We start from the raw sequence: 26,661 nt of genomic DNA on the forward strand, positions 1-26,661 counted from the left end.
TTTGGCAATTTATGACCAGCATTTCTCTTTTTTTAATGGAGCTTGCTAATAAATTCCTTTCCCGTGAAGTCTGCAAGGCCGGGATTTGTCTCTGCAGGTCACTCGCTGAACGGCAGGAAGGAAGAAGGTTTAAGGAAGCAAAGATCCAGCAGGCAGGGAGGCCCGGAGAAGCGCAAGCTGAAGCGGCCTTTCCCTCGGCAGTTCCTTCATTTGATGCGCATGGCCTTCATGGCAGACTCCAGGCTCTGAAATGACAACACGAGGCAGTGAAGGAAAGAAAGGGGGGGGGAGCCAAGGTGAGCGGGCAGATAGGTGAAGTCAGGGTGGTGTAGCAGTTAGAGGGGTGTGCCACGAGCGGGGAGCACCCAGTTTCAAAAGCCCACTGACTGGGTGACCTGTTCTCCTGAGAACATCAGAAGAGCCCTACTGGACCAGGCCAGTGGTCCTACTCCAGCATCCTGTCTCACACAGTAACCAACCAGTTCCTCTGGAGGGCCAACAACCAGGCAGAGAGGCCGAGGCCTTCACAAGAATATCAGAAAAACCCTGGTGGATCAGACTAGAGGTCCACTTAGTCCAGCATCGTGTCTCATACAGTGGCCAACCAGTTCCTCTGGAAGGCCAACCACAGGGCAGAGAGGTCAAGACCTTCCCCTGATAAGAACTTCAGGAAAGCCCTGCTGGATCAGACCAGTGATCCATCTAGTCCAGCATCCTAGGGATGGGACAGCGGCTCAGTGGTAGAGCATCTGCTTGGTAAGCAGAAGGTCCCAGGTTCAGTCTCCGGCATCGCCAAAATGGTCCAGGCAAATAGGCATGAAAAACCTCAGATTGAGATCCTGGAGAGCCGCTGCCAGTCTGAGTACTGACTTTGATGGACCGAGGGTCTGATTCAGTAAAAGGCAGCTTCATATGCTCATATGTTGATCCTGTCTCACACAGTGGCCAACCAGTTCCCCTGGAGGGCCAACAACAGGGCATAGAGGCCGAGGCCTTCATAAGAGCATCAGAAGAGTCCTGCTGGATCAGACCAGTGGTCCATCTAGCCCAGCATCCTCTCTCACACAGAGGCCAACCAGTTCCTCTGGAGGGCCAACAACAGGGCATGGAAGCCGAGGCCTTTCCCTGAGGTAGCTTCCTGGCTCTGGGATTCAGATTTAGTGCCTCTGAAGGTGGAAGTTCCCTTTAGTCACCATAGCCAGTAGCCACTGACAGACTGATCCTCCATGACTCTTATCTAATCCCCTTTCCAAGCCGTTTATTCCGGTGGCCATCACTACATCCCCTAGCAGTGAATTCCACATTTTAATCACTCTCTGTGGAAAGAAGTATTTCTTTTCCTCCGTCCTGAACCTACAGCCCACCAGCTTCATTGGATGCTCTTGAGTTCTAGTATTTTGGGAGAGGAAGAAACAGTTATGTTGTCGAAGGCTTTCACGGCTGGAGCCCATTGGTCGTTGTAGATTTTCTGGGCTGTGTCATTGCGAAACCTGACGTTTCACCAGCAACTGTGCCTAGTTTCCTCCGAGGTGTAACCCAGAAAACTGGAGTTCTCTCTGGGTCAAACTGAGAAGAAGTTGGTAGGCAGGTAATTTATATCTACTCAGGCAGGTGAGGTAGGGCTGAGTCATTATCTTGTGGGAGCTTCCTGGGCTGTGACATGCTTTAGACACAACCGGTCACATGTTGGGTTGCCCTCTTTATGAGTGCCCTAGGAAAAGGCTGCTTTCTAACTGGATACATTCTAAAAGTCCCCCGAACAATGATGTTACATGTCAGCTCCTTCAGAATGATTTGATTCCTGGAATTACTGCTGTCGTCGCTGGAAAATTTCACATTGTGTCGCTTCTGTTTTTTTCCCTTTTTTCCCTTTTCCCTATGCAATCTCCGTACGAAATGTTATATCGGATCTAGTCTGTATTTTACCGACTGGATTGTTCCTTACTCCAAGACTCTGTATTCCATCGACTGGATTATTACTTCCTTTGCGATTGCTGATGCTAACCGGGGTCGACCCGGCTTGGGTTCTGCGATGAGGAGATCGAGCTAGCCCTTTACCCGAAATGGGACAGCAGCCTCTTGCCATATACCAAGACAAACTCAAACGATGACCCATCTTGATTTTAACATGCAATCATGCCTTACAGGTCACGTATTCTTTTCTGTCATTGCCAGGGCTTTTTTGCGTAGCAGGAGCTCCTTTGCACATTAGGCCACACCCCCTGATGTAGCCCATCCTCAGTCCAAGAGCGTACAGGGCTCTTCGTCCAGGGCCTACTGTAAGCTCCAGGAGGACTGGCTCCATCAGAGGGTGTGGCCTGATATGCAAAGGAGCTCCTGCTACAAAAACAGCCCTGGTCATTGCTTACCTTGACGTCCCAGATGCTCATACCCCCGTCCATCCCAGTGGTACAAAACTTGGAGCAGCTGCCTTTCCCACCGGTGATCACAGATATTTGGCTAAAAATAAATGAATAAAAAGGAAGGCAAAGCACAGAGAGGATCAGGTTAGGCTGCGTTCAAAATAGGCTAGAAACTATAACAGGGGACTCCCCGACGAGGTGGGTGCTATGGAGCTCACCACCACTTTTCCTAGTCCCCCCTTCCCCCCCTCCCACCAAGTGTTTTTCAGTAAGTCAGTTGGGCCAGCCGGGTTTTGTGCAGCGAGGCTTCTGAATGGTGGTGCAGGATTTGACTCATGTTGCTTCGACGGGAATGGCCATTGTGGCGCAAGGATCCTCACCTGCTTGACCAAAGGTGAGCCCTAGCGGCCATTTTTGTGGCTGGCTTTGCCGCCTGTCGTGGCTGTTTCGTGGCTGCGCCCACCACGTTGCGTCAGAATCCCAAAGGTGCCCACAGGCTCAAAGGGGCTCGGGGACCCGTGGTCTAGACAGAGCTAGCTACATCAGAGTTAGCTAGGGAGGGGCCATAGCTCAGAGGGTAGAGCATCTGCTTGGCAAACAGGAAGTCCCAGTTTCAATCCCCGACATCTCCAGTTCAGTGCTCCCTCTAAGCTGTGGAGTCTCGTGATCAAAAATTCTTCTTTGTGAGCTACTGGCATTAAAGTTGCGAGCGACTGCATCAATCCGTTTGCTTTGGGGGCATCCTTCCGGAGCGAAGACAAAAACGTGTGAGCCAGAGACTAAAAAAAGCTGTGAGGTGGCTCACACTAACTCAGCACAGAGGGAACACTGCTCCAGGTTAAAGGAACTGAAAGTGGATGATATGAAAGACATCTACCTGAAACCTGAGAGCTGCCAACAGTCCGACTAGACAATAGCGATCCTGAGAAAGCCACAGGGGAGGAGCTGTGGCTCAGGGGCAGAGCCTCTGCTTTGTATACAGAAGGTCCCTGGTTCAATCCCCGGCATCTCCAGTTAAGAGGATCAGGCAGGAGGTGACAAGAAAGATACATTCTGTCAGCTACAACAGGGTGGCCCTGTGATGAGCTGCTCTTAAGTCCTTTCGAAGAAGGAAGGAAGGAGACGGGATGTATCTCCTGCCGTTCATTCAGAGTCTCAGAGCGCTTACAATCTCCTTCCCTTCCTCTCCCCACAACAGACATCTTGTGATGTAGGTGGGGCTGAGAGAACTCTGAGAGAACTGCTCATGACAGAACAGCTCTGAGAGAACTACGACTGATCCAAGATCACCAAGCTGGCTGCATGGGGAGGAGGTGTGGGGAATCAAGCCATGTTCTCCAGATTAGACTCCACCGCTCTTAACCACTATGCCATGCTGACTAGAGAGTCAGTTTGGTGTAGTGGTGAAGTGTGCGGACTCTTATCTGGGAGAACCGGGTTCGATTCCCCATTCCTCCACTCGCGCCTGCTGGAGTGGCCTTGGGTCAGCCATAGCTCTGGCAGAGGTTGTCCTTGAAAGGGCAGCTGCTGTGAGAGCCCTCTCAGCCCCACCCACCTCACAGGGTGTCTGTTGTTGGGGAGGAAGAGAAAGGGAACTGTGAGTTGCTCTGAGACTCTGATTCAGAGAGAAGGGCGGGGTATAAATCTGCAGTCTTCTTCTTACCTAATGCTGTTCCTGTGCAGCGTATCCACGCTGCTGCCGCTGGTGTCGGAGCTGGCCTTCTTGTCCAGGTTCTGGAACCGCTCGCGGGCCGTGAGCCCCCGCTGGGAGCTCTGCTTGGGGATGTCCAGCTTCCCCCCAAAGCTCAGGGAGCCCTGCTGGCTGTCGTAAGCGAACAGCAGGGGGCAGCAGTCGTGGCCCTAGGGGAAGACAAAGAGAAGGAGCTCTGCTAAGGAGAGCAAGCTTTGGAAAGGCAAGCCATGGTTTGTGAGGGCAAAAACCAGGAATTTTTTTTTGGCGCACGAACTCCTTTGCCTGTTAGGCCACACCCTTCTGATGTAGCCAATCCTCCTGGAGCTTACAGGGCTCTTAGCACAGGGCTTCCTGTAAGCCCCAGAAGGATTGGCTACATCAGAGGGGTGTGGCTCAATAGGCAAAGGAGTTCCTGCTGCAAAAAAAGCCCTAGAAGACAATCCGAGAGAGGTCACTATAATGGATAATACAACAAAAAATGCAAACTAGTGACCAATTTACTAAGAAGTATATAGAAACCAATCCAAATATCCAAAACATGTACATTCAAGTCCCAAAGTAGTGTGGTGACAAGCCAATCGATTAAGTACTTGTTTCTTTCCAGTCATCATCAGACCTGGGACCAATATTGATTCAAGTATATCGATTCTTTACACAATTTTCAAAAAAGAGGGACGCGGAGCGTCTCCAGCAGCAATTTCACATCGGCTACAGCTCAGTATGAGGCTTCTTGCAAAGAAAGCCCCGGCAACAACTTTTTTGTTGATAACGTTTTGCCAGTCCTTGGACCTGCTGTTGGCTTAAGAGATCCGATTCTCACAAACCGCAGGTGAAGCAGCTTCAGGTGAGCAGCCGTATCGGTCTGAAGCAGCAGAACAGAGTCTGAGTCCAGCGGCGCCCTTGAAGGCCGACCAGGTTTTATTCCGGGTATCAGCTTTCGTGGGCATGCCAGGAAATAAAACTTGGTTGGTTCAGACAAAGGAGTATCAAGAATGTGACTTTACCCCTGCAGCCTGCAGCGGTCCCATCCTGGAAGGACTTGCCACCCCGCGCGCTAGATCAAGATGGGCCGGCCATCTTTAGCCTGCCTGTAGCAGCAGAAAAACACGAGTCCAGCAGCACCTTCCAGATGAACAAGGCTTGGGGCAGGGGAGGAGCTCTTGTGAGTCACCGCTGGCTTCCAGATACCTACACCCTCTCCATCTGCAAACGGGGCCTTGGTGAAACCCAGCAGGCGACTGACTTACCGCAGCCACCAGGCTGTTCTCGGTGATGAAGGTCACGGCCAGAAGAGGCAACATCTCCGTGGAAAAGGAAGCCACACTGTGAAGGGAAGCACGGTGGGAACCGTTAGCCTGGATCAGGGGCAAAGTTGCCATCTCTGGCCTGGAGCTTTGGGGGTGGGACTTGGGGAAGCTGTGGGAAAGGAAGGACTCCCTGTGCGGGACAATGGCCTCGAGTCCACCCTCCATTTTTCTGCAGGGGAGCTGACCTGCGTTGGCTGGAGATCTGTTGTAAATTCAGGACTTTTTTGTAGCAGGAGCTCCTGTGCATATTAGGCCACACCCCTCTGATGTAGCCAATCCTCCAAGAGCTCACAGGCAGGGCCGGTGCGTGGGAATAGGCAAAGCAGGCAGTCGCCTAGGGCGCCACCTGGCTTAGGGGGTGCCCCCTCCCAGACGCATGACTCTGGCTCCTGACCACCGTCACCTTGTCCTCTCCCATCACCAAGCTGCCCTCCACAAAGCCAAGCCACCCCCCCACTCTCCCCAGCGTGCGACTTGGTCTCCCACCTCATCCTATCCCGCCACCCTCTTTCCTGGTGTGGCCGGCAAGCGCTTATTCTCACAATTTTATAACGTATCACTTTTTTTAAAAAATTAAAAATCAGTCAATTAAAAATGTGAAAAGTTTCAAGTTCGGCGCTCTTCGTTTTCCCTATATTTTTTAATAATGGGGGGGGAGGGGGCGCTAGTGGGTGATTCACAGGGGGCGCCAGAAAGCCTTGCAGCGGCCCTGCCTCCAGGACTCTTCCTTCAGGGCCTACCGCAAGCTCTTTTGGACTGGCTACATCAGGGGGGTGAAGCCTGATATGCAAAGGAGTTCCTGCGACAATAAAAGGCCTTAATTCTAATTCTGGGAGATTTCCAGGCCCCTTCTGGAGACTGGTAACCCTAACTAGGGCTACAGGTCTACCCCCCCGCAAAACTGTCCTCGTGCTGTGTCTGTTTCCCTGCTGTGCTGTATACCAGGGGTGGCCAACGATAGCTCTCTGGATGGTTTTTTTGCCTACAACACCCGTCAGCCCCAGCTTTTGGCCATGCTGGCTGGGGCTGATGGGAGTTGTAGGCAAAAAAAAAAATCTGGAGAGCTACCGTCGGCCACCCCTGCTGTATATTTTTAATCTGAAAGTGATCTTTAATCAGCAAATTAAAGCTTTTAATCGCTTTCATCGGCGGGACAAAGGCACCGTAGACTGAATGAGTTTTTCGTCCTTGGATCAGAAATCCCCAAGGGAGGGAAATGAACACGTTCATTAGGAACCGTCGCCCCAAATGTCCCCCTTACGCCGTTTTCTTGTTGGCATCGGCAAGGCAGATGGTGCTGTCGTGGCCCACCCAGGCCACGTGGTTGCCGCTCTCGGAGAAGCAGACGCTGTGGACCCAGCTGCAGGTGCTGCTCGACTCAAACAGGAGTTCTCCGAAGGGCATCTTGGAGCCCCAGGGGGTCGGGGACGGACGCTCCTCAACCTCTTTGATGTAGGCAGAGAAGATCCTAGGTGGGAAGAAGAAGAGGAGGAGGTTGGATTTGTACCCCTTCCTTCACTTGGAGTCTCAGAGCTGCTTACAGTCTCCTTCCCTTTCTCTCCCCACGACAGACACCCCATGAGGTCAGTAGGGCTGAGAGAGCTCTGAGAGAACTGATCTTTGAGAGAACAGCTCTGAGAGAACTGAGACTGGCCCAAGGTCACCCAGCTGGCTGCATGTGAAGGAGTGGGGACTCAAACCCGGTTCTCCAGATTAAAGTCCGCTGCTTTTAACCACTGCACCAAACTGGCTCTCTTTCACATGACCTACTCCCTGGTCCTTTGAACTGGAGAAACCGGGGATTGAAGAAGAGGAGTTGGATTTATACCCCACCCTTCACACAAGAGTCTCAGAACGGCTTACAGTCTCCTTTCCCTTCCTCTCCCCACAACAGACACCCTTTGAGGCAGTCGGGGCTGAGAGAGCTCTGAGAGAATGGCTCTTGAGAGGATGGCTCTGAGAGAACTTGTGAGTGACTCAAGGTCACCCAGCTGGTTGCATGTGGAGGAGTGGGGAATCAAACCCGGTTCTCCAGATTAAAAGTCCACTGCTTTTAAACCACTACACCAAACTGGCTCTCTCAAAGGGAGGCTGTTGTGGGGGAGGGAGATCCGGGTGGGCACCAGAGGACGTGGGAGCCATCTCTGTCAGACCATGTAAACAGGAACATCGTCACACATTTATCAAAACGGACGTTCTTGCTGTTGTGGGGGAGGAGGGCAAAGGAGATTGTGTGCCGCTCTCAGCCTCTGATTCAGAGAGAAGGGCGGGGTATAAATCTGCGGTCTTCTTCTTCTTCCATCGAGGTCAGTATTGTCTACTCCAGGGGTGGGGAACAGTGGCTCTCCAGATGTTTTTTTGCCTACAACTCCCATCAGCCCCAGCCAGCATGGCCATGCTGGCTGGGGCTGATGGGAGTTGTAGGCAAAAAACATCTGGAGAGCCACTGTTCCCCACCCCTGGTCTACTCAGACGGACAGGGGCTCTCTGGGGTCTCAGGCAGAGGTCTTTCCCATCACCGCCTGCTGGGTCCTTTTAACCAGAGATGCCAGGGATTGGCCTGGGACCTTCGGCATGCCAAGTAGAAGCTCTTTCGCTGAGTCACGGCCTCTCCACCATGAGCACCGCATGCTCCACAACGTGAGCTTTGAGCCAGGGGGCATGACAGTTAAGGGAATGCCTTGACCAGACCTTTGGGATCTAGAGCAGAAATCACCAAGACAGCTGGCACAGCGCAGTGGCTAAGAGATGGGAACAGGAAGTCCCCGGGTTGACCTTGGGCTCTGCTGCGAAAGGGAGTTCAAGCCAGCGCTTCACACTTATCTGTAACTGCCCCCTGCCCCAACCCATCTGATGTACAGCATATGGGCCTCAGAGAGCACTTCGATCAAGCTCACAAAATCTCCTTGCGATCCCTGGGCCCAAAAGAAGCTCGGCTGTCCGCCAATAGAGCTAGAGCCTTTTCGGTGGCAGCCCCTGCCCTGTGGAACGCTCTCCCCGGAAACATCAGAGCCCTGCGGGACTTGCCACAATCCCTCAGGGCCTGGGAGACAGAACTATTTAAACTAGAGTTTAATATCCAATGGGGAGGCGACCACTGTCCCACAGCATTGATATCTGAACTTATCCCAGTACAGATGCAGAGTGCCAAATAATAACATCATTAGAGCCGGTTTGGTGTAGTGGTTAAGTGTGCGGACTCTTATCTGGGAGAACCGGGTTTGATTCCCCACTCCTACACTTGCACCTGCTGGAATGGTCTTGGGTCAGCCATAGCTCTGGCAGAGGTTGTCCTTGAAAGGGCAGCTGCTGTGAGAGCCCTCTCAGCCCCACCCACCTCACAGGGTGTCTGTTGTGGGGGAGGAAGGTAAAGGAGATTGTGAGCCGCTCTGAGACTCTTCGGAGTGGAGGGCGGGATATAAATCCAATATCTTCTTCTTCTTCTTATATGTAGCACTCAATAAGAACTAAAATCACACCACCTTGGATCCTAGAAGAAGACAACTGCAGATATATACCCTGCGCTTCTCTCTGAATCAGAGACTCAGAGCGAATTACAATCGCCTATATCTTCTCCCCCCACAACAGACACCCTGTGAGGTGGGTGGGGCTGAGAGAGCTCTCACAGCAGCTGCCCTTTCAAGGACCACTCCTGCGAGAGCTATGGCTCACCCAAGGCCATGCCAGCAGCTGCAAGTGGAGGAGGGGGGAATCAAACCCGGTTCTCCCAGAGAAGAGTCCGCACACTTCACCACTACACCAAACTGGCTCTCTAGGGAATGAACGTGAAAATGTACGCCGTGTTTAAACTATATGAAATTGTATGAAATGTTTTAACGTTTTCATTGTGATTTTATTTTAACATTATGTCGTTATAATTGTTGTTAGCCACCCTGAGCCCGTTAGGGGAGAGCGGGATATAAATGTAATAAAATAAAATAAACCTTGACCTGCCTCGTGGGGCTGCTGCCTAGACTTTCAGCCAAGTCGTGGGTGTCAAAGGCCTTTGAACTGTTGGAAGCGCCATCGAAATGGTCACTTACCTGCACTTGAAATCGCAGGATCCGGCCGCCAGAAGGACGTTGTTGGGGTGCCAGTCCAGGCTAAGGATGGTGGATCGAATGGGTTTCTTTATATGCTTGCAAACCCACCTAGGAGAGAGGAAGACGACTGCGGTGGCAGAGAGACCCCTCTGCCTGCACAACAAGCAAGCCCTGCCCTACCATTTAATGTGGAGAAAACGAGGGAAATTAAGACTAACACTCGGATCCCAGGCACGATGCTCGCAATGGCTGGCACAGGACAGAACGCTCCACCCACCTCCCCGCCCGTGGGAAGCGAGCATTTGCAGAAACTCGCCCTGACGAGCTAGTTTTCTGCTTGCAGGGAGTCTTAGGAGCAAGCCCCCGCAGCTGGGAGCCTCACCAGTCGTTCTCTTGCTCAAAGTAGCAGATGGAGATGAGCCGGGAGCCGCTGCCCACCGCAAACTTATTCTCCTTCGGGGACCACTTCACACAGCGGGCGGCCCGGTTGATCCTCAGGATGACCAGGGTGGGCTTCCAGATGTTGCCTTTCAGGGTCCAGACGTAGGCATTGCGGTCCGTGCCGCACGTCACGAGGCGGTTGCTCTCCGGGGCCCAGTCAATGCCTGCAGAGGAGACAAAAAAGCAGGCCGCGACTGAAACACGTCTCTCCACGGTGGAGTCGCCGAGCGGGCAGCTGTGATGGCTTTTTCAAAATTTCATAAACTGTTTATTCCAACAAAATAAAGTGTACAAGCATAGAACTTTAAGGCGCGATCTTACTGAGCAGTATATAAGGCGCTATTTGATTACTTTTCATACAAGTTTTCGTTAAACGTAGAACCGTCTTTATTCAGGAGCAGTGCTCCTCTAGCAAACGATCTCTAAACGATATGCTTAATTAGGGTTGCCAATCCCCAGGTGGGGGCAGGGGATCCCCCGGGTTGGAGGCCCTCCCCCCGCTTCAGGGTCGTCAGAAAGCGGGGGGAGGGGAGGGAAATGTCTTCTGGGAACTCGATTATTCCCTATGGAGATTTATTACCATAGAAAATCATGGAGAATTGATCCGCGGGTAATTGGGGCTCTGGGTGGGGGGCTGTTTTTTGGGGTAGAGGCACCAAATTTTCAGTATAGCATCTAGTGCCTCTCCCCAAAATACCCCCCAAGTTTCAAAAAGATTGGACCAGGGGGTCCAATTTTATGAGCTGCAAAAGAAGGTGCCCCTATCCTTCATTATTTCCTATGGAAGGAAGGAATTGAAAAGGTGTGCCGTCCCTTTCAATGCGATGGCCGGAACTCCCTTTGGAGTTCAATTATGCCTGTCACAGCCTTGATCTTGGCTCCACCCCTAAAGTCTCCTGGCTCCACCCCTAAAGTCTCCTGGCTCCACCCCTAAAGTCCCCAGATATTTCTTGAATTGGACTTGGCAACCCTATGCTTAATTAATTTTCAAAAGTGCATCATTTCCCCACAATAGAGGTTACTGGGCAAGACACCATTTTCTGTTAAATATTGAATCACTGGATACACAGAGGCGTCACCCTCCTTTGTTATGAGGGCCAGATTTGACCTGAACGAGACCTTGTCAGGCCGGGCCGGGCTGTGTTGGGCCGGGCCGGGTGTGTACCGATTTAAGGTTAGGTAGCAGGGATATAAACTTTTTAAAGGACACAAACACAACTAAACATTTTTTTAAACTTAAAATAAAACATGCTTAAAACATTAGCACTCGTTCATCTTAAAGGTGCTTTGCTTGTCTTTCTTCCATGGGATCCAGGCAACTGGGCAAAGGAAGCTTTGACTCTTTCCTTCCTTCTCCAGGGGACCAGGAGGGGGAGGAGCCTCAGCCAATGGAGAAAATAGAGGCTTTGCTCAGTAGCTCCTGTGCGATTGAGCAAGCCTGGCAATGCAAGCTGTGATGCAGAAGGGAGCGAGAGAGAGGGAGAAGGAAGCCGAGGACAGCCAGTTGCTCGGGGGCCTGATAGGAGCCCTCCGGAGGCCTGATTTGGCCCCTGGGCCGCTTGTATGGAGTTCTGATATCCTGTGGTGTCAAACATTTTGAGGATGTATGCTCCTGTGTGTTTAAAGGTATTCCGTTGTGTTATCTTTCCTAATATAAAGTATTCCCACCATTTTCTCTCCATATACATAGAATCATGGAGTTGGAAGGTACCTCCAGGGTCATCTAGTCCAACCCCCTGCACCATGCAGGAAATGCACGAATAACTCCCTCCCTCCCACACGCGCACACACACACACACACAGTGACCCCTGTTCCATGCCCAGAAGATGGCAAAAAACCCTCCAGCATCCCTGGCCAAACTGGCCTGGAGAAAAATGTTGCCTGATCCCAAAGGGGTGAACAGCATTTGCCTGGGCGGGTAAGATGGGGCCACGAGATCTAAGCACTGATGCAGCCCTCCCTGCCCTCCTTTACCCTGAAAGGTAGGCCAGGTTCCAAAGACAACCTCTGAGCTTTATCATTAAGGATTCGAACCCAGGCTTTCCTCTCCCAATCGCTGCATCTTAAGAATGCCAGCCTCCAGGTGGGACCTGGGGATCCCCTGGAATTACATCCCCAGACCACAGAAGTCAGTTTCCCTGTAGAAAATGGATGCTTTGGAAGGTGGACTCTATCATATGAGGTCCATCCCCAAATCTCCAGGAGTTTCCCAAATTGGACCTGTCAACAGGGTTGACAGGTGGGGGCAGGGGATCCCCCGGTTTGGAGGCCCTCCCCCCACTTCAGGATCATCACAAAGCGGGGGGAAGGAGATGTCTGCTGGGCACTCCATTATTTCCTATGGAGAACGATTCCCATAGGGTATAATGGAGAATTGGTCTGTGGGTATCTGGGGGGCTGGTGTTTTGAAGTAGAGGCATCAAAGTTTCAGCATAGCATCCAGTGCCTCTACCCAGAATACCCTCCAAGTTTCAAAAAGATTGGATCAAGGGGTCCAAATCTATGAGCCCCCGAAGAAGGTGCCCCCATCCTTCATTATTTCTAAAGGAGGGAAGGCATTTAAAAGGTGTGCGGTCCCTTTAAATGTGATGGCCAGAACTCCCTTTGAAGTTAAATCGTGCTTGTCACACCCTTGCTCCTGGCTCCACCCCAATGACTCCTGGTTCCACCCCCAAAGTCCCCAGATATTTCTTGAATTGGACTTGGCAACCCTACCTGTCAACCTAGCCCCACCAGTGGCCACCTGGTAACCTTTACTGCACTTGGAGACAGCAGAATTTCCACTTTTGCAATATCAAGTACTTCTTTCTGCAACTCTCTCAGAGCACCATGAAGCCAAACTGAAGTCCTGGCCTCTTGGCTGAGCAAGTTTAAAGAAGGCAATGGGGGCTGGGGTGTGGGGGGGGAGATGGCAGAGAGGACATTTGCACAAAATGGCCAGCAGGGGGAACCCTGCTCCCTTACATGTCCCGCACTCTTATACCGGCAGCGGTTCTTCCTGGATTCTCTCTCTCCTAACAGGTAGCTGCAGCTTTGCAGAATCCGAAGGCTGTACAAAAATACAAGGAACGAGAGGTTCCTCAAGTCACGGGGCAGTATTTTGGTTGCCCTTTCATGGCAGGAGGCAGTGAAAGCCTGACTAAGGTTGCCAAGTCCAATTCAAGAAATATCTGGGGACTTTGGGGGTGGAGCCAGGAGACTTTGGGGGTGGAGCCAAGAGCAAGGTTGTGACAAGAATAACTGAACTCCAAAGGGAGCTCTGGCCATCACATTTAAAGGGACTTCACACCTTTTGAATGCCTCCCGCTCCATTGGAAATAATGAAGGATAGGGACACCTTCTTTTGGGGCTCATAGAATTGGACCCCCTGGTCAAATCTTTTTGAAACTTGGAGGGTGTTTTGAGGAGAGGCATTGGATGCAATGCTGAAAATATGGTGCCTCTACCCCAAAAAGCAGCCCCAGATATTAAAATCAAACAAACGAATGTACCTGCAGATGAATTCTCTATTATACCTACAGGAGTCGGTCTCCATAGGGAATAATGGAGTGCCCAGCAGACGTTTCTCCCCCCCCCCCCTCTGCTTTCTGATGACCCTGAAGTGGGGGAGGGCCTCCAAACTGGGGGATCCCCTGCCCCCCACCTGGGGATCGGCAACCCTAAGCCTGACCCACCATGGAGTTCCGCATGCCCATTAGATTTGGTTTTTAAAAAATCAGCTTTCTCAGGCCGGTCGTGTGGTTTCTCTCTGTTCGTGACAGCCCTGCAAGGTAGGTTTGACAGAGATCAGGGTCGACCTGGGGAGCCTCATCCTGATGCCTTTAAAAATCAGACCAGACAAATCCAGGGAGCAAAGAGTAACGGCAACTGCTGACAGCCACAGTTATGTTCAGAGAATTTCTACCTCGGAATATTAGATGCTAGAGATACCCTGCTGGCCAGCTTCCTGGAAACATCTGGCTGGACTTTGGGTTCAAGCAGCCTCCCCCCCAACAACCAATAGTAGGTAAGTGGTCCCCTGTGCAAGCACCAGTCGTTTCCGACTCTGGGGTGACGTCGCATCACAGTGTTTTCACGGCAGACTTTTTACGGGGTGGTTTGCCATTGCCTTCCCCAGTCATCTACACTTTCTCCGCAGCAAGCTGGGGGCTCGTTTTACCCACCTCGGAAGGATGGAAGGCTGAGTCAACCTGGAGCCGGCTACCTGAACCAGCTTTCGCTGGGATCGAACTCAGGCCGTGAGCAGAGGGCTCCGACTGCAGTACTGCAGCTTTACCACTCTGCACCACGGGGCTCTTTGCCATACACTACACAGATATTAATAAAGGACGTGCAAAGACATATTAACAGTGTAAAATAAGCAAAAATACAACCATATGCCACAGCCGGCAGGTGAAAAGTGAATCCACTTCCAAACAAATCAATTCTTCGTACAAGTAGAATAAGTTTGAAACATTTTACTATTACTTGAAGAAGATGTTCTCAACAGAGTTCAGTCATTCAAATAACCCCTTTCGGTATCGTTAAGTTTTTTCAAGCGTTATAATGAGAGTAGAACAATTCACAAAGTTGCAAATCCACTGTGGGAACAATGAAGAAGTTCTCAAAGCCTCAATAATAAGTGGAAGGCAGGATATAAATCCAATGTCTTATTATTATTACTAAAAGGTAGGTAAACGTAATCCCCTGTGCAAGCACTAGTCATTTCGGACTCTGGAGTGACGTTGCTTTCACAACGTTTTCACAGCAGACTTTTTACGGGGTGGTTTGCCATTGCCTTCCCCAGTCATCTACGCTTTCCCCCGCAGCAAGCTGGGTCCTCATTTTACCAACCTCCGAAGGATGGAAGGCTGAGTCAACCTCCAGCCAGCTAGCTGAAAACCTAGCTTCCGCCGGGATCGAACTCAGGTCGTGAGCAGAGAGCTCAGACTGCAGTACTGCAGCTTCACCACTCTGCGCCACGGGGCTCCTATCCAACAACCAATAAGCTGCCTCTGCTTTGAACACCCAAAAGTGCTCTGGAAATGCTGTGTGATTATTAGAGGCGACAACCAATAAGCTGCCTCTAATAATCACACAGCATTTCCAGAGCACTTTTGGATGTTCAAAGCAAGGCGCTTTTTTTGTAACAGGAACTCCTTTGCATATTAGGCCACACCCCCTGATGTAGCCAATCCTCCTGGAGCTTACATGAGGCCCTGTACTAAGAGCCCTGTAAGCTCTTGGAGGATTGGCTACATCAGGGGGTGTGGCCTAATATGCAAAGGAGTTCCTGCTACAAAAGAAGCCCTGAAGTGTCTTCATTACACAAGTTAGGTGTGATAACTTGGTGTGGTTGGCTTGTATTAATATCCTCCCATATCAAAGCAGGTATGTGTGTGGGGGGGAAGCCTAGAAGGAAAACAGGTTGCTTAAGGCTTACTAGAGAATTCACAGCAGAGGCAAGATTCGAATTCAGGCCCTCCCCATTTCTAGCTCAGTCTTTACGGCCTGCTGCTACAGCAGAATCCAGGCTCTGCTTCTTGAACTTGTGTCCCAGGAGATGCCCCTTACCTGTCACCTGCCCGTTGTGTTCCTTCAGCTCGTGGGCCTTGGTCCATTTTGCCCCGTCCTTCTTGTAGATGTGGACTTCGTGGTTGTTGGGGCAGATGGCCAGTTCTGTGGAATGGGAATCAACAGCGTGGTTATTGCTGAAAAGAAACCCTGTACTGAACTGTGACAGATTCTAACGGGAAGAGGCTATTTTAGGGTGCCAAGTCATTTTGTGCCCGTCTACTAGCAGCTAGTGCCAGCCTTTGCAAACTGGCATGAAATTATCAGCTTGGCGGAGGCCACTCAGCAACGCATTAGCCGTCGTCCAAGCAACTGAAGCTTCTGAACAGTTTCCAAGGGCAGCCCCATGTACAACACACAGAAGTAATCTAGCCTTGATGTCTCAACTGTGTCCTAAAGCTACCTAAGATCCTCAAGGAGGCAGAAAGCTACAGTATTCTCCAGCCCAAGGTGGCCAAACTGAAGCTCAGGAGCCAGCCGGCGGCTTGGAGAATGCATTTAAAATTAAAGTTGCTTTCTTTCCACCTCTCTCCCCATCTATTTTCCTTCCTTCCTTCATCTGAAGTTCATGTCTCATGACTCGCAAACATTTGACATTTATTCTATGTGGCTCTTACAAGTTAAGCAAGTTTGGCCACCCCTGCTTCTTCCATGCACGAGGTTCATTTCTCCTCTCTCTGTCTCCAATGCCAACCTCTCGGAGAGCTTTTTATTCCCATGGACCATGACGCAATCACAGCGCTTCTTTCAACCGCTACAGCTGGAGTGGAGGAAGTCTCACTGGCTGCGATTCGCCAGGGCATCCCACTGACCCACAAACAATGGCCAGATTCTTTCTCGGAGACCTATTCATGCGATCGACAGTAACTTTTTGTTCTCTTTGTCTCCACCCTGGGCCTCTCTGTGGGCTCTTAGCGCTTTGCAGGCTCCATCTGCCAGCAGCAAGTCTCTCTTTGCAATGAAGGCGGAATTCGATACTGTGCTTCCCACAGGGCTGCCGCCAAAAATGGAAGCAGCGCGAAACCGTCTCTCTCTCTGTCTCTCTCTCCAGAGTCTCCAATAAGATTATGCATGGGATGGAGAAAGTAGAGAAAGAAGTCCTTTTCTCCCTTTCTCACAATACAAGAATTCGCGGGCATTCAATGAAATTGCTGAGCAGTAGGGTTAGAACGGATAAAAGGAAATACTTCTTCGCCCAAAGAATGATTAACATGTGGAACTCACTGCCACAGGAGGTGGTGGCAGCTACAAGCATAGCCAGCTTCAAGAGGGGATTGGATAAAAATATGGAGCAGAGGTCCATCAGTGGCTATTAGCTACAGGGTGTGTGTGTGTGTGTGTGTGTGTGTGTGTATATCGGCCACTGTGTGACACAGAGTGTTGGACTGGATGGGCCATTGGCCTCATCCAACATGGCTTCTCTTGTGTGACACAGAGTGTTGGACTGGATGGGCCATTGGCCTCATCCAACATGGCTTCTCTTATGTTCTTATGTGACACAGAGTGTTGGACTGGATGGGCCATTGGCCTGATCCAACATGGCTTCTCTTATGTTCTTATGTGACACAGAGTGTTGGACTGGATGGGCCATTGGCCTCATCCAACATGTCTTCTCTTATGTTCTTTTGTGACACAGAGTGTTGGACTGGATGGGCCATTGGCCTCATCCAACATGGCTTCTCTTATGTTCTTATGTGACACAGAGTGTTGGACTGGATGGGCCATTGGCCTCATCCAACATGTCTTCTCTTATGTTCTTATGTGACACAGAGTGTTGGACTGGATGGGCCTTTGGCCTGATCCAACAAGGCTTCTCTTATGTTCTTATGTGACACAGAGTGTTGGACTGGATGGGCCATTGGCCTGATCCAACATGGCTTCTCTTATGTTCTTATGTGACACAGAGTGTTGGACTGGATGGGCCATTGGCCTCATCCAACATGGCTTCTCTTGTGTTCTTATGTTCTTATTTGCATGTCTCATTTCTCCCCCCCCTCCCCCACTACAGATCACTGGCCACTACTGGAAAAAGGTGGCGAAACCGCAGGGAAAGAAGAACAGGGCAGGGCTGAGTCAAAGATTATGCAGAAGGCAGGAGAACTTAACTTGTGGTCAGGGGTGGAATTCTAGCAGGAGCTCCTTTGCATATTAGGCCACACCCCCTTGATGTAGCCAATCCTCCAAGAGCTTACAAAAAAGAGTCTTGTAAGCTCTTGGAGGACTGGCTACTTTAGGGGTGTGTGGCCTAATATGCAAAGGAGCTCCTGCTAGAATTCCACCCCTGCTTGGGGTGGCCCTTTCCAGCAGCAGTGGTGTGTCGAACATCACACGTCTTTCTGCACTACACCTAATGGCTCAGAGAACCTCATGTTGCCCCAGAAGGTAGGACCAGAACCAGTGGGTTGAAATTAAATCAAAGAAGTTTCGGGCTCAACATTAGGAAGAACTTCCTGACTGTTAGAGCGATTCCTCAGTGGAACAGGCTTCCTCGGGAGGTGGTGGGCTCTCCTTCCTTGGAGGTTTCTAAGCAGAGGCTAGAGGGCCACCTGTCAGCAATGAAGATCCTGTGGATTTAGGGGGAGGTACTTGTGAGTTTCCTGCATTGTGCAGGGGGTTGGACTAGATGACCCCGGGGGTCCCCTCCCACTCTATGATTCTAGGAGGGCAGAAAGGCAGGGTATCAGTTTTGCAACTGAATAAATCTCCTTTAAAGTCTCGAGAAGCGTTTCCCCCCTTTTCGTTACGGAGATAGGGCTGGCAACCCCGTGACTGAAGGAGGCCCCCCGACTTACGGGTTCTGTCCTTGTTCCAGGCGTGGCAGCTGATGGGCTCCAGCAGGAAGCTGTGGTAGGCCATGACTTCACAACCTTGAACGGAAGGAAATAAAAAGAGTTTCTTTTTTTGGGTCTCACAATTAACACGTACTCAAGAGCATTTTAAGCCGAGTCTTCTGGAGCGCCTGGCCTGAAAAATACCATTAAGTAGGGTTGCTCAGGTCGGTGTTGGAAAATACCTGGAAACGGGGCTCGCCCTACCATTAGGCAAACTAGACAACTGCCTAGGGCGCGGGCCTTCTTAGGGCGCCAAATTGGGTGCCCCCCCATCAGTGCGGGGGGGGCACCAGAAGTTAGACTTGCCCAGGGTGCCGGACAGTCTCGGGCCAGTCCTGACTAGAGATTTGGAGGAGTGGATCCAGGAGAGGGTGGGGTTTGGGGAGGGGAGGGGCCTCCACGTGGTACAGTGCCCCGGAGTCCCCCTTGCAAGCAGCCATTTCCTCCAAGGGAGCTGACCCCTGTAGCCTAGAGATCAGTTGCAAAAGCTAGAGATCTCCAGGCCCCACCTGGAGCCTGGCAACTCTAAACTGGGAAGCTCCCCCAGCCCGCTAACCACACGAGGGTCAGAGGAATGTCTTTGCTGCTCAGCAGAGAGAGGGAGGCGCTCTGCACATGCTCAGAAAGCCTTTCACTTGGGTTTCTTCTATGAAACAGGGTTGCTAGGTCTGTGCTGGAAAACACCTGGAGACTTTGGAAGCGGGTCTGGGAGAGGGCGGGGTTTGGGGAGGGGAGGGGCCTCGGCATGGTCCAATGCCTTACAGCCCGCCCTTCCGAGCAGCCACTTCCTCCAGGAGAGCTGATCTCTGCCAGCTGGAGAACAGCTGTCAAAGCGGGAGGTCTCCAGGCCCCACCTGGAGGCTGGCAACTTTACTATGAAAAGAGGTTCCAAATCCAATGGTGGCCGGCTGGAAAAAACAGCCGTTTTGCATTGTGTTTCACCCTTTTTAATCTGCTAAAACCACACTCGCGGCTTTTCATGGTATGGCAAGCAAGGGCTGTTTTGTTTTTCTTACTCAAGATTTGTCAAGCGCTTGAATCTGGCCCTACATCCCACTGAACACAAAGGTGGAGAAATCCCCTGGAAAGCACAACGGGACAGAGCCCAGCTTTCTGTCCTAAGAGAATGCAGGACTCCTCCTCCTCCCCTCTGGCCCAGACCTTTCGGCTCTGAGCAGCCTTTGAAAGGAAGCCAGGCAAGCCCTGATAACCTTTCAAAACAGGAAGCTCTCTTTTAAAACCCCAGAAGAGGGAGGGGGGGGGTAAAGACTGAAGGAGTGTTCTCGAAAGGATGGCAACTTCCCCAACAGCCGGTTTGCTCCCTGGCATGGGAGCTGGGGTGGACAGAGAAAGCACAAGACACGTTCCTGCCCCTCTCAAGTGTGTACAGAAGGAAACATTTCACCAAGGAGAGGAGAAAAATATGGAAGAAGAAGAAATTGGGATTTATATCCCGCCCTATACTCTGAATCTCAAAATCTCAGAACAGTCACAATCTTCTTTACCTCCCCCTCCCACATCAGACCCCCTGTGAGGTAGGCGGGGCTGAGAGAGCTCTTACAGCAGCTGTACTTTCAAGGACAACTCCTGCGAGAGCTCTGGCTGACCCAAGGCCATTCCAGCAGCTGCAAGTGGAAGAGTGGGGAATCAAACCCGGTTCTCCCAGATAAGAGTCCGCACACTTCACCACTACACCCAACTGACTAACTCCTGCGAGAGCTCTGGCTGACCCGAGGCCACTCCAGTAGCTGCAAGTGGAGGAGTGGGGAATCAAACCCGGTTCTCCCAGATAAGAGTCCTCACACTTCACCACTACACCCAACTGACTCTCTAAGGGGCCTGGCTTAAGCCAGATTCCACCCTGCCAGTGTGTCATGGGGAATGGGGAAACGAGAGTGCACAACACGCCGAGGTGTGTCCGGGAGGGGAAACATCTGTGCCTCCTCCTCAGCAGCTGTCAGGGCCCAGAGGCTTCCCAAAAAAGGAATAATCTGCGCTCATCCCTCAAATGTGTGTGGTTTGCTGGTCTCGGGTGAGAATGATGACAAATACCTTCCAGGCAATGAACTCATCCCGCCTGTCTGGCAGCCGATAAGGCAAGCGGGATTTTAGAAAACAAAGCGCAGATAAGAGTGAGGTACAGTGACTAGATGCATACAGCTTGAGAGTCAAATTGGGAGGCAGGAGTCCTGAGTTCAAGTCTCCCTCCCTGTCACAGAGTTTACTGGGAGAGCTTGGACCAGCCACTGTTCCCGCCTAGCCTACACCACATGGTGATTGTGAGGACAAAAATGGGGACAAGAGAAACTTAGACCTTGACCCAGATGAATGGCAGGATAGGAACATGGACAGAGGGTTGCCAGCCTCCAGGTGGGGCCTGGAGACCTGCTTTTTACAACTGATCTGTAGCTGGCAGAGATCAACTCCCCTGGAGTAAATGGCTGCTTGGAAGGGTGGACTCTAGGGCATTGGACCTTCTGAGGCCCCTCCCCTCCCCAAAACCCGCCCTCTCCTGGCTCCACCCCCAAAGTCTCCGGGTATTTCCCAGCGCAGACTTGGCAACCCTAACAGATAAATACAGAAGTACAGTGGGCGTCTTTCAATAACGTTCAGGAAGAAACTGGTAAAGTACATTAAGAAATGGTGTTTGGCTTGCCGGGGTGGGACCGGCTGAAGAAGTAAAAGTTTCGTCTGTTTGTTTTGGAGCCCGCTAAAGCCTGGCTCTCTTCTGGCAGGGCGTGGCTGGTCACATTCTGGCTGCAGAGAGAGATTTGTGTGGTTTTAAGAAGGAGGGCAGAAATGTGTTCACTTTTGGGGGCAGTGGTTGTGCCCGGCAGGAGGGGGCTCCTCGCTTGCAAAACGAAAAGATGCCTGAATAGCTTTTTTGTATGTTTATTTCCACCCCCACCCCCAAACCCATCCACCCCCCCATTAGCATTTAGCACAAACAGGAAAGGATGCAAGGAAGCCCTAAGAACAGACTCATAGCCACAGTGCTTGCAGCCCCAGAAGAGGTTGCCTGTCGCACACCTGCATGATTTACTGTTCGCAATTTGCACACAGCCTCCCTCCCCTCAGGTTCTAGTGGAGGCAGGGAAGCCCTTGCCAGTATCGGAATCTGGTATCATTGAATGGCCCAATTGTTTCCAATTCACAAATTTGCCTTGCACGAGTCAGGCTGGGCAGGATGCAAATATTTTAGCAAATAATAAAATAAATAAACGAGTTGCCGTTCTGGCCGGACCCCCTTTCAAGCCAGAGGCTTGAAAGTAACTTGTGCAGCTGCAGGCCAGATGGGGGTGGTTATTCTCACTCTCTGAAAGCAAACTTTGGGGAACGTTAAAGTGCAATTTAATTTTTTGAAAAAAGTTCTTTAAGTTATTGGAACAGGGTGAAGCATGATCCTAAAAACTGCAGGATTGGTAGTAGGGTTGCCAATCCCAAGGTAGGGGCAGGAGATCCCCTGGTTTGGAGGCCCTTCCCCCGCTTCAGGGTCATCAGAAAGCGGGGGGGGGGGAAGGAAATGTCTGCTGGGAACTCCGTTATTCCCTATGGACCAATTCCCATAGGGAACGGAAAATTGATCTGCGGGTATCTGGGGCTGTGGGGGGGCTGTTCTTTTAGGTAGAGGCGCCAAAACTGCAGCATAGCATCCAGTGCCTCTGCCCAAAATACCCTCCAAGTTTCAAAAGGATTGGATTGGGGGGTCCAATTCTATGAGCTCCAAAAGAAGGTGCTCCTATCTTTCATTATTTCTAATGGAGGGGAGGCATTTAAAAGGTGTGGGGTCCCTTCCAATGTGATGGCCAGAACTCCCTTTGGAGTTCAATTCGGCATGTCACACCCTTGCTCCTGGCTCCACCCCCAAAATCTCCTGGCTCCACCCCCAAAGTCCCCAGATATTTCTTGTCTTGGCCTTGGCAACCCTAATTGGTAGGCATGAGGGGAAGCAGTCACTGTGGAACCAAGGGGTGGAGGAAGAAAAGCAGAAGTGAAAAAAGACATCGCTTGGGCTGTCTAAAGAACCAAAACCAGGCATTTCCCACTGCGCTTTGGGTAAATTCAAAAAGCATTTCACACACTGTGGAAACTGCCAGCTCTCCTAGGCGCTCCCATTTCCCCTCTGCGGTCCTCACGAAACAAAACTCCGGCCGAACTCAAACCTAAAACCTTCCAACCGGTTCAGAATCCACGCAGGCTGAAAAAGTTCAAGGGCCAGGACTGGATCGACATGTTTTTTGAGGGGGGGAATTAAAAAATGGCGCCCCCTAATGGGCCATTCTATCTTATGATCCCATAGAATACAATGGACTCCATACACTATTTGGCACCTCCAGGGCAAGCACCTCCCCTCTGCCCCCCCGCTAGATCCGGCCCTGGGACTGAGTGAGTCCTCCAGCCTCCAAACCCTGCAGAGAATTTTGGTAGAAAAATGTACAGGAAGGAAGCAAAAAAAAATATTAAGAGGGGAGGAAAAGCTTCTTTCCGTCCGTCGTGGCCCACGCCACCTAGGAACGTCTGAGTCCCAGGGAAGTCAGAGAGAGGGCGGAGAGACGCTGGAGGCAAGCCAGCTGCTCAGCGGAGTTTGGGGGCACATCTGTCAGGCAAGCAGAGACAGCTCCCGGGAGCATCTCCAAGACTCCCAACGCTTACCTTGCAGGAAAGGGGGAAGTGAGGCTTGGTCCTTCACGCTGCTGTCCGAGAACCAGAGCCTTGGCTAGTTCATGGACTCTGGGCAGTCGACATGAACAGCAGCTGAAGAAAAAGAAGAGCTCGAAGCCGAAGTCTGCTGCTCCGAAGTCCTCTGACTTCCCCTTTCCTCTCTGAGAAATGCAACCACTTCCTTGCGTGGGTGGGTGTGGGGAGGGGAGCTTGCCTCTCTCCAGGCCGAAGGCAGCGGCTTCTGGGTCCCAGCTGCGGGGATTCTCTGTTTCGCTGAGAGTGTTTTCTGGCTCCGCTCCGCAAGGGCCTCTCTCTGCAAAAAAGAGAAAGGAAAAAAGGGAATTGCCTCCAGAACCAAAGATGTTCTTTCAAACAAGAGTTTGCAGTGGCAAATTAGGTGGTAGGCTGTACCGCCCCGCCCCTGGTCTGGAAAACTCAACGGATTGAAGGCATTAAGACTGGAACAAGCGGAGGTTTAAGTGTCAAAAGGATCGGAGAGGGAGAAATGACAAGCTGCTTTTGAAATGGTTTGTTGGGATTCCTGGCCTGGAAGGGAGTGATCGAGGACTGAAGAAGACGACATTGGATTTATACCCCGCCCTTCGCTCTGAATCTCAGAGTCTCAGAGTGGCTCACAATCTCCTTTATCTTCCTCCCCCACAACAGACACCCTGTGAAGTGGGTGGGGCTGAGAGAGCTCTCCCAGAAGCTGCCCTTTCAAGGACAGCTCTGCCAGAGTTAATGGCTGACCCAAGGCCATTCCAGCAGCTGCAAGTGGAGCAGTGGGGAATCAAACCTGGTTCTCCCAGATAAGAGTCTGCAAACTTAACCACGGCACCAAACTGGGCAGCAAGTCCCACAGATTTTGGGTGTGCTCCCAGCCCAAAGGGTTCAGGAGAATAGGATGGGTGACACCAAGTGTGGTCAACCTCCAGGCGGTGGCTGGAGATCTCCTGGGATTTCAACTGATCTCCAAGCAACAGAGATCAGCTCCCCTGGAGAAAATGGCTGCTTTGGAGGGTTCGACTCTCAGGCATTCTACCCTGCTGAGGCCCCCTCCCCTCCCCAAACCCCTGCCTCCTCAGGCTCCACCCCCAGTCTCCAGATATTTCCCGCCTATGGTTGCCAACCTCTAGGGCTTAGAGTAGCCAATCCCCATTTAGGGGCAGGGGATCCCCTGGTTTGGAGGCCCTCCCCCCACATCGGGGTTAGCAGAAAGTGGGGAGAGGGTGGAATGTCCACTGGGCACTCCATTACACCCTAAAGAGACTGGTCCTCAAACAGTATAATGGAGAATCAGTGGTTATCTGGGGCTCTGGAGGTGCAGTTTTGTGAGGTAAAGGCACCAATTTTTCAGCATAGCATCCAACGCCTCTCTTCAAAACACCCTCCAAGTTTCAAAAAGATCGTGCCAGGAGATCAATTTCTATGAGCCCCAAAAGAAGTTCCCCCTATCCTTCATTCTTTCCAAATGAAGGGAAGGCATTGAAAAGGTCTGCGGCCCCTTTAAATGTGAGGGCCAGAACTCCCTTCGGAGTTCAATTAGACTTGCCACACCTTTGCTCCTGGCTCCACCCCCAAAGTCTCCTGGCTCCACCCCCAAAGTCCCCAGCCATTTCTCGAGTTGGACCTGGCAACCCTAATTGTTGGTGAGGATGAAAACGGAAGAGAGGCAAATGATGTAAGTGGCTTTGGTTTCCCTCTGGGGGGGAAGGCAGGGCACGATTTACATCAACTGGAGAGCCAGTTTGGTGTAGTGGCTAAGTGTGCGGACTCTTATCTGGGAGAACCGGGTTTGATTCCCCACTCCTCCACTTGCACCTGCTGGAATGGCCTTGGGTCAGCCATAGCTCTGGCAGAGGTTGTCCTTGAAAGGGCAGCTGCTGTGAGAGCCCTCTCAGCCCCACCCACCTCACAGGGTGTCTGTTGTGGGGGGAGGAAGGGAAAGGAGATTGTGAGCCGCTCTGAGACTCCTAGGAGTGGAGGGCGGGATACCTATCCAACATCTTCTACCTCTCAGGGTGTCTGTTGTGGGGGAGGAAGGTAAAGGAGATTGTGAGCCGCTCTGAGACTCTTCGGAGTAGAGGGCGGGATATAAATCCAATATCTTCTTCTTCTTCTTCAATTGATTTTTCATTTTGAAGAGATGCTCCAAGTAAGACAGCGAAGGCAGGGGAAAACCCTGGAGCTGCAGCTTCCTTTACCGCCCCAGGAAGGCAGGCCTTGCCCAGATTCTCTGAGGAGATTAGACAGCACCAGCAATCGGGGTTGCCAGGTCTGTGCTGGAAAATCCCTGGAGACTTTGGGGGGAGGGGAGCTGGGAGTGGGCGGGGTTTGGGGAAGGGAGGGGCCTCAGGATGGCACAATGCCACAGAGCCCACCCCTCCAAGCAGCCATTTTCTCCAGGGGAGCCGATCTCTGCCAGCTGGAGATCAATTGTAAAAGTGAGAGATCTCCAGGCCCCACCAGGAGGCTGGCAATGCTACGTCCTCCCTTGGGAGGGGGAAACAAACTCCACAACCACGTTTCCTAACGACACCCCAATGCACAAATCCCATCTCTGCTAAGACCGCAGCCTGCACATGCTTACCAGGCAGGCGATGAAACGAAAAGGGTTTTGCTCTCCCCAGGTGAAAAGCCCAGAGAGGTTTGCCCAGAGACGACTTGCCTGGCCCCCAACCCCTTTGCTGTTCCCCCTTCTGAGAAAGGTTTCCCAGCTGCGCTCCAATGCAACAACTCACCTCTTGGGAACTTCACCGGGTGCTCAGAAAGAAAGCTCCATTCCCTGCCTGCCGAGGGCTGCTTTCCACTTCCTGGTTTGTTCTCTTCCTAGTGCTTTGCTGGCCAAAAGGGCAGGGGGGGGGGAGGGCTCTCTTCCCCGCCCTCTGAAGTAGTGCAATTCAAGAATTATTCAACCAGCAGGAGCTGAAGCCGTTAGGCTGGAAGCAGCTCCGGGCTATGCTTTGCCGAGTCTTCCAAACATCGTTTTATTTTTTAAAAATTTACTGTATCTATAAGCAAGGGTGGCCAAACTGTGGTTCGGGTGTCACACGTGGCTCTTTCACATACATTGTGTGGCTCTTGAAGCCCCCACTGCCCCGCTCAGAGAAGGCATTTGTCTCCTTAAATCACATTTAAAGTTGCTTGCTTTCCACCTCTCCTCCTCAATCTATTTGCCTGCCTTCCTTCCCGCAGACATCTGATGTTTATTCTGTGTGGCTGTTGTGCTGAGAAAGTTTGGCTACCCCTGATCTATAGCCTGCTTTTCACCCCAATAGTAGGGATGCCAGCCTCGGGGTGGGACCTGGGGACCTTCTGGAATTTCAGCTTATCTCCAGACTACAGAGATCAGTTCTTCTGGAGAAAATGGATATTTTTGGAGGGTGGGTTTTATGGCATTGTACCCAGTGGTACCCAATCTTTTTGACACCAGGGACCGGTTTTCTGGAAGGCAGTTTTTCCACGGACCGGGGGGTAGGGGTGATGGTTTTGGGATGATACAATTGTGCACTTTATTTTGGTGCGGTGGTTAAGTGCGCGAACTTTTATCTGGGAGATCCGGGTTTGATACCCCACTCCTCCACTTACAGCTGCTGGAATGGCCTTGGGGCAGCCATAGCTCTCGCAGGAGTTGTCCTTGAAAGGGCTTGCTTTGGTGGGGAGGGCGGGATATAAATACGAGAAATAAATAAATAAAGCTTCTGTGAGAGCTCCACCCACCTCACAGGGTGTCTGTTGTGGAGGGAGAAGATAAAGGAGATTGTGAG

At 51.5% G+C, this 26,661-nt stretch overlaps 2 protein-coding genes across 2 annotated transcripts in view; one reads left to right on the forward strand and one right to left on the reverse strand.

Annotated features, from left to right (window-relative positions):
- ARPC1B (actin related protein 2/3 complex subunit 1B) lies at positions 1-25,748 on the reverse strand. Its single transcript, XM_060260767.1, has 11 exons — positions 25,636-25,748; positions 22,886-23,207; positions 18,194-18,268; positions 15,402-15,506; positions 9,789-10,011; positions 9,407-9,514; positions 6,625-6,831; positions 5,304-5,379; positions 4,027-4,223; positions 2,370-2,460; positions 1-245 (listed from the first exon to the last, which is right to left on the reverse strand). The coding sequence occupies exons 3-11, from the start codon at positions 18,255-18,257 to the stop codon at positions 207-209; spliced, it is 1,110 nt and encodes a 369-aa protein (XP_060116750.1). The 5' UTR covers positions 18,258-18,268; positions 22,886-23,207; positions 25,636-25,748; the 3' UTR covers positions 1-206.
- The window catches only part of PDAP1 (PDGFA associated protein 1), a 465,345-nt gene that overhangs the window by 21,572 nt on the left and 417,112 nt on the right, over positions 1-26,661 (forward strand). The window lies entirely within an intron of this gene.

Source organism: Heteronotia binoei, chromosome 20 (assembly GCF_032191835.1).
Source record: "Heteronotia binoei isolate CCM8104 ecotype False Entrance Well chromosome 20, APGP_CSIRO_Hbin_v1, whole genome shotgun sequence".
Classification (NCBI taxonomy): domain Eukaryota; kingdom Metazoa; phylum Chordata; class Lepidosauria; order Squamata; family Gekkonidae; genus Heteronotia; species Heteronotia binoei.

What these genes read in the sequence shown, in the direction of transcription:
- ARPC1B (XM_060260767.1), bottom strand. Translation starts at nt 18,257, where the DNA reads ATGGCCTACCACAGCTTCCTGCTGGAGCCCATCAGCTGCCACGCCTGG. An exon ending in TTTGAGCAAGAGAACGACTG is followed by an intron (nt 9,515 to 9,788) that starts GTGAGGCTCCCA and finishes CCTCTCTCCTAG; the next exon opens with GTGGGTTTGCAAGCATATAA. An exon ending in TGAGCATCTGGGACGTCAAG is followed by an intron (nt 246 to 2,369) that starts GTAAGCAATGAC and finishes TTGTCATTTCAG; the next exon opens with AGCCTGGAGTCTGCCATGAA.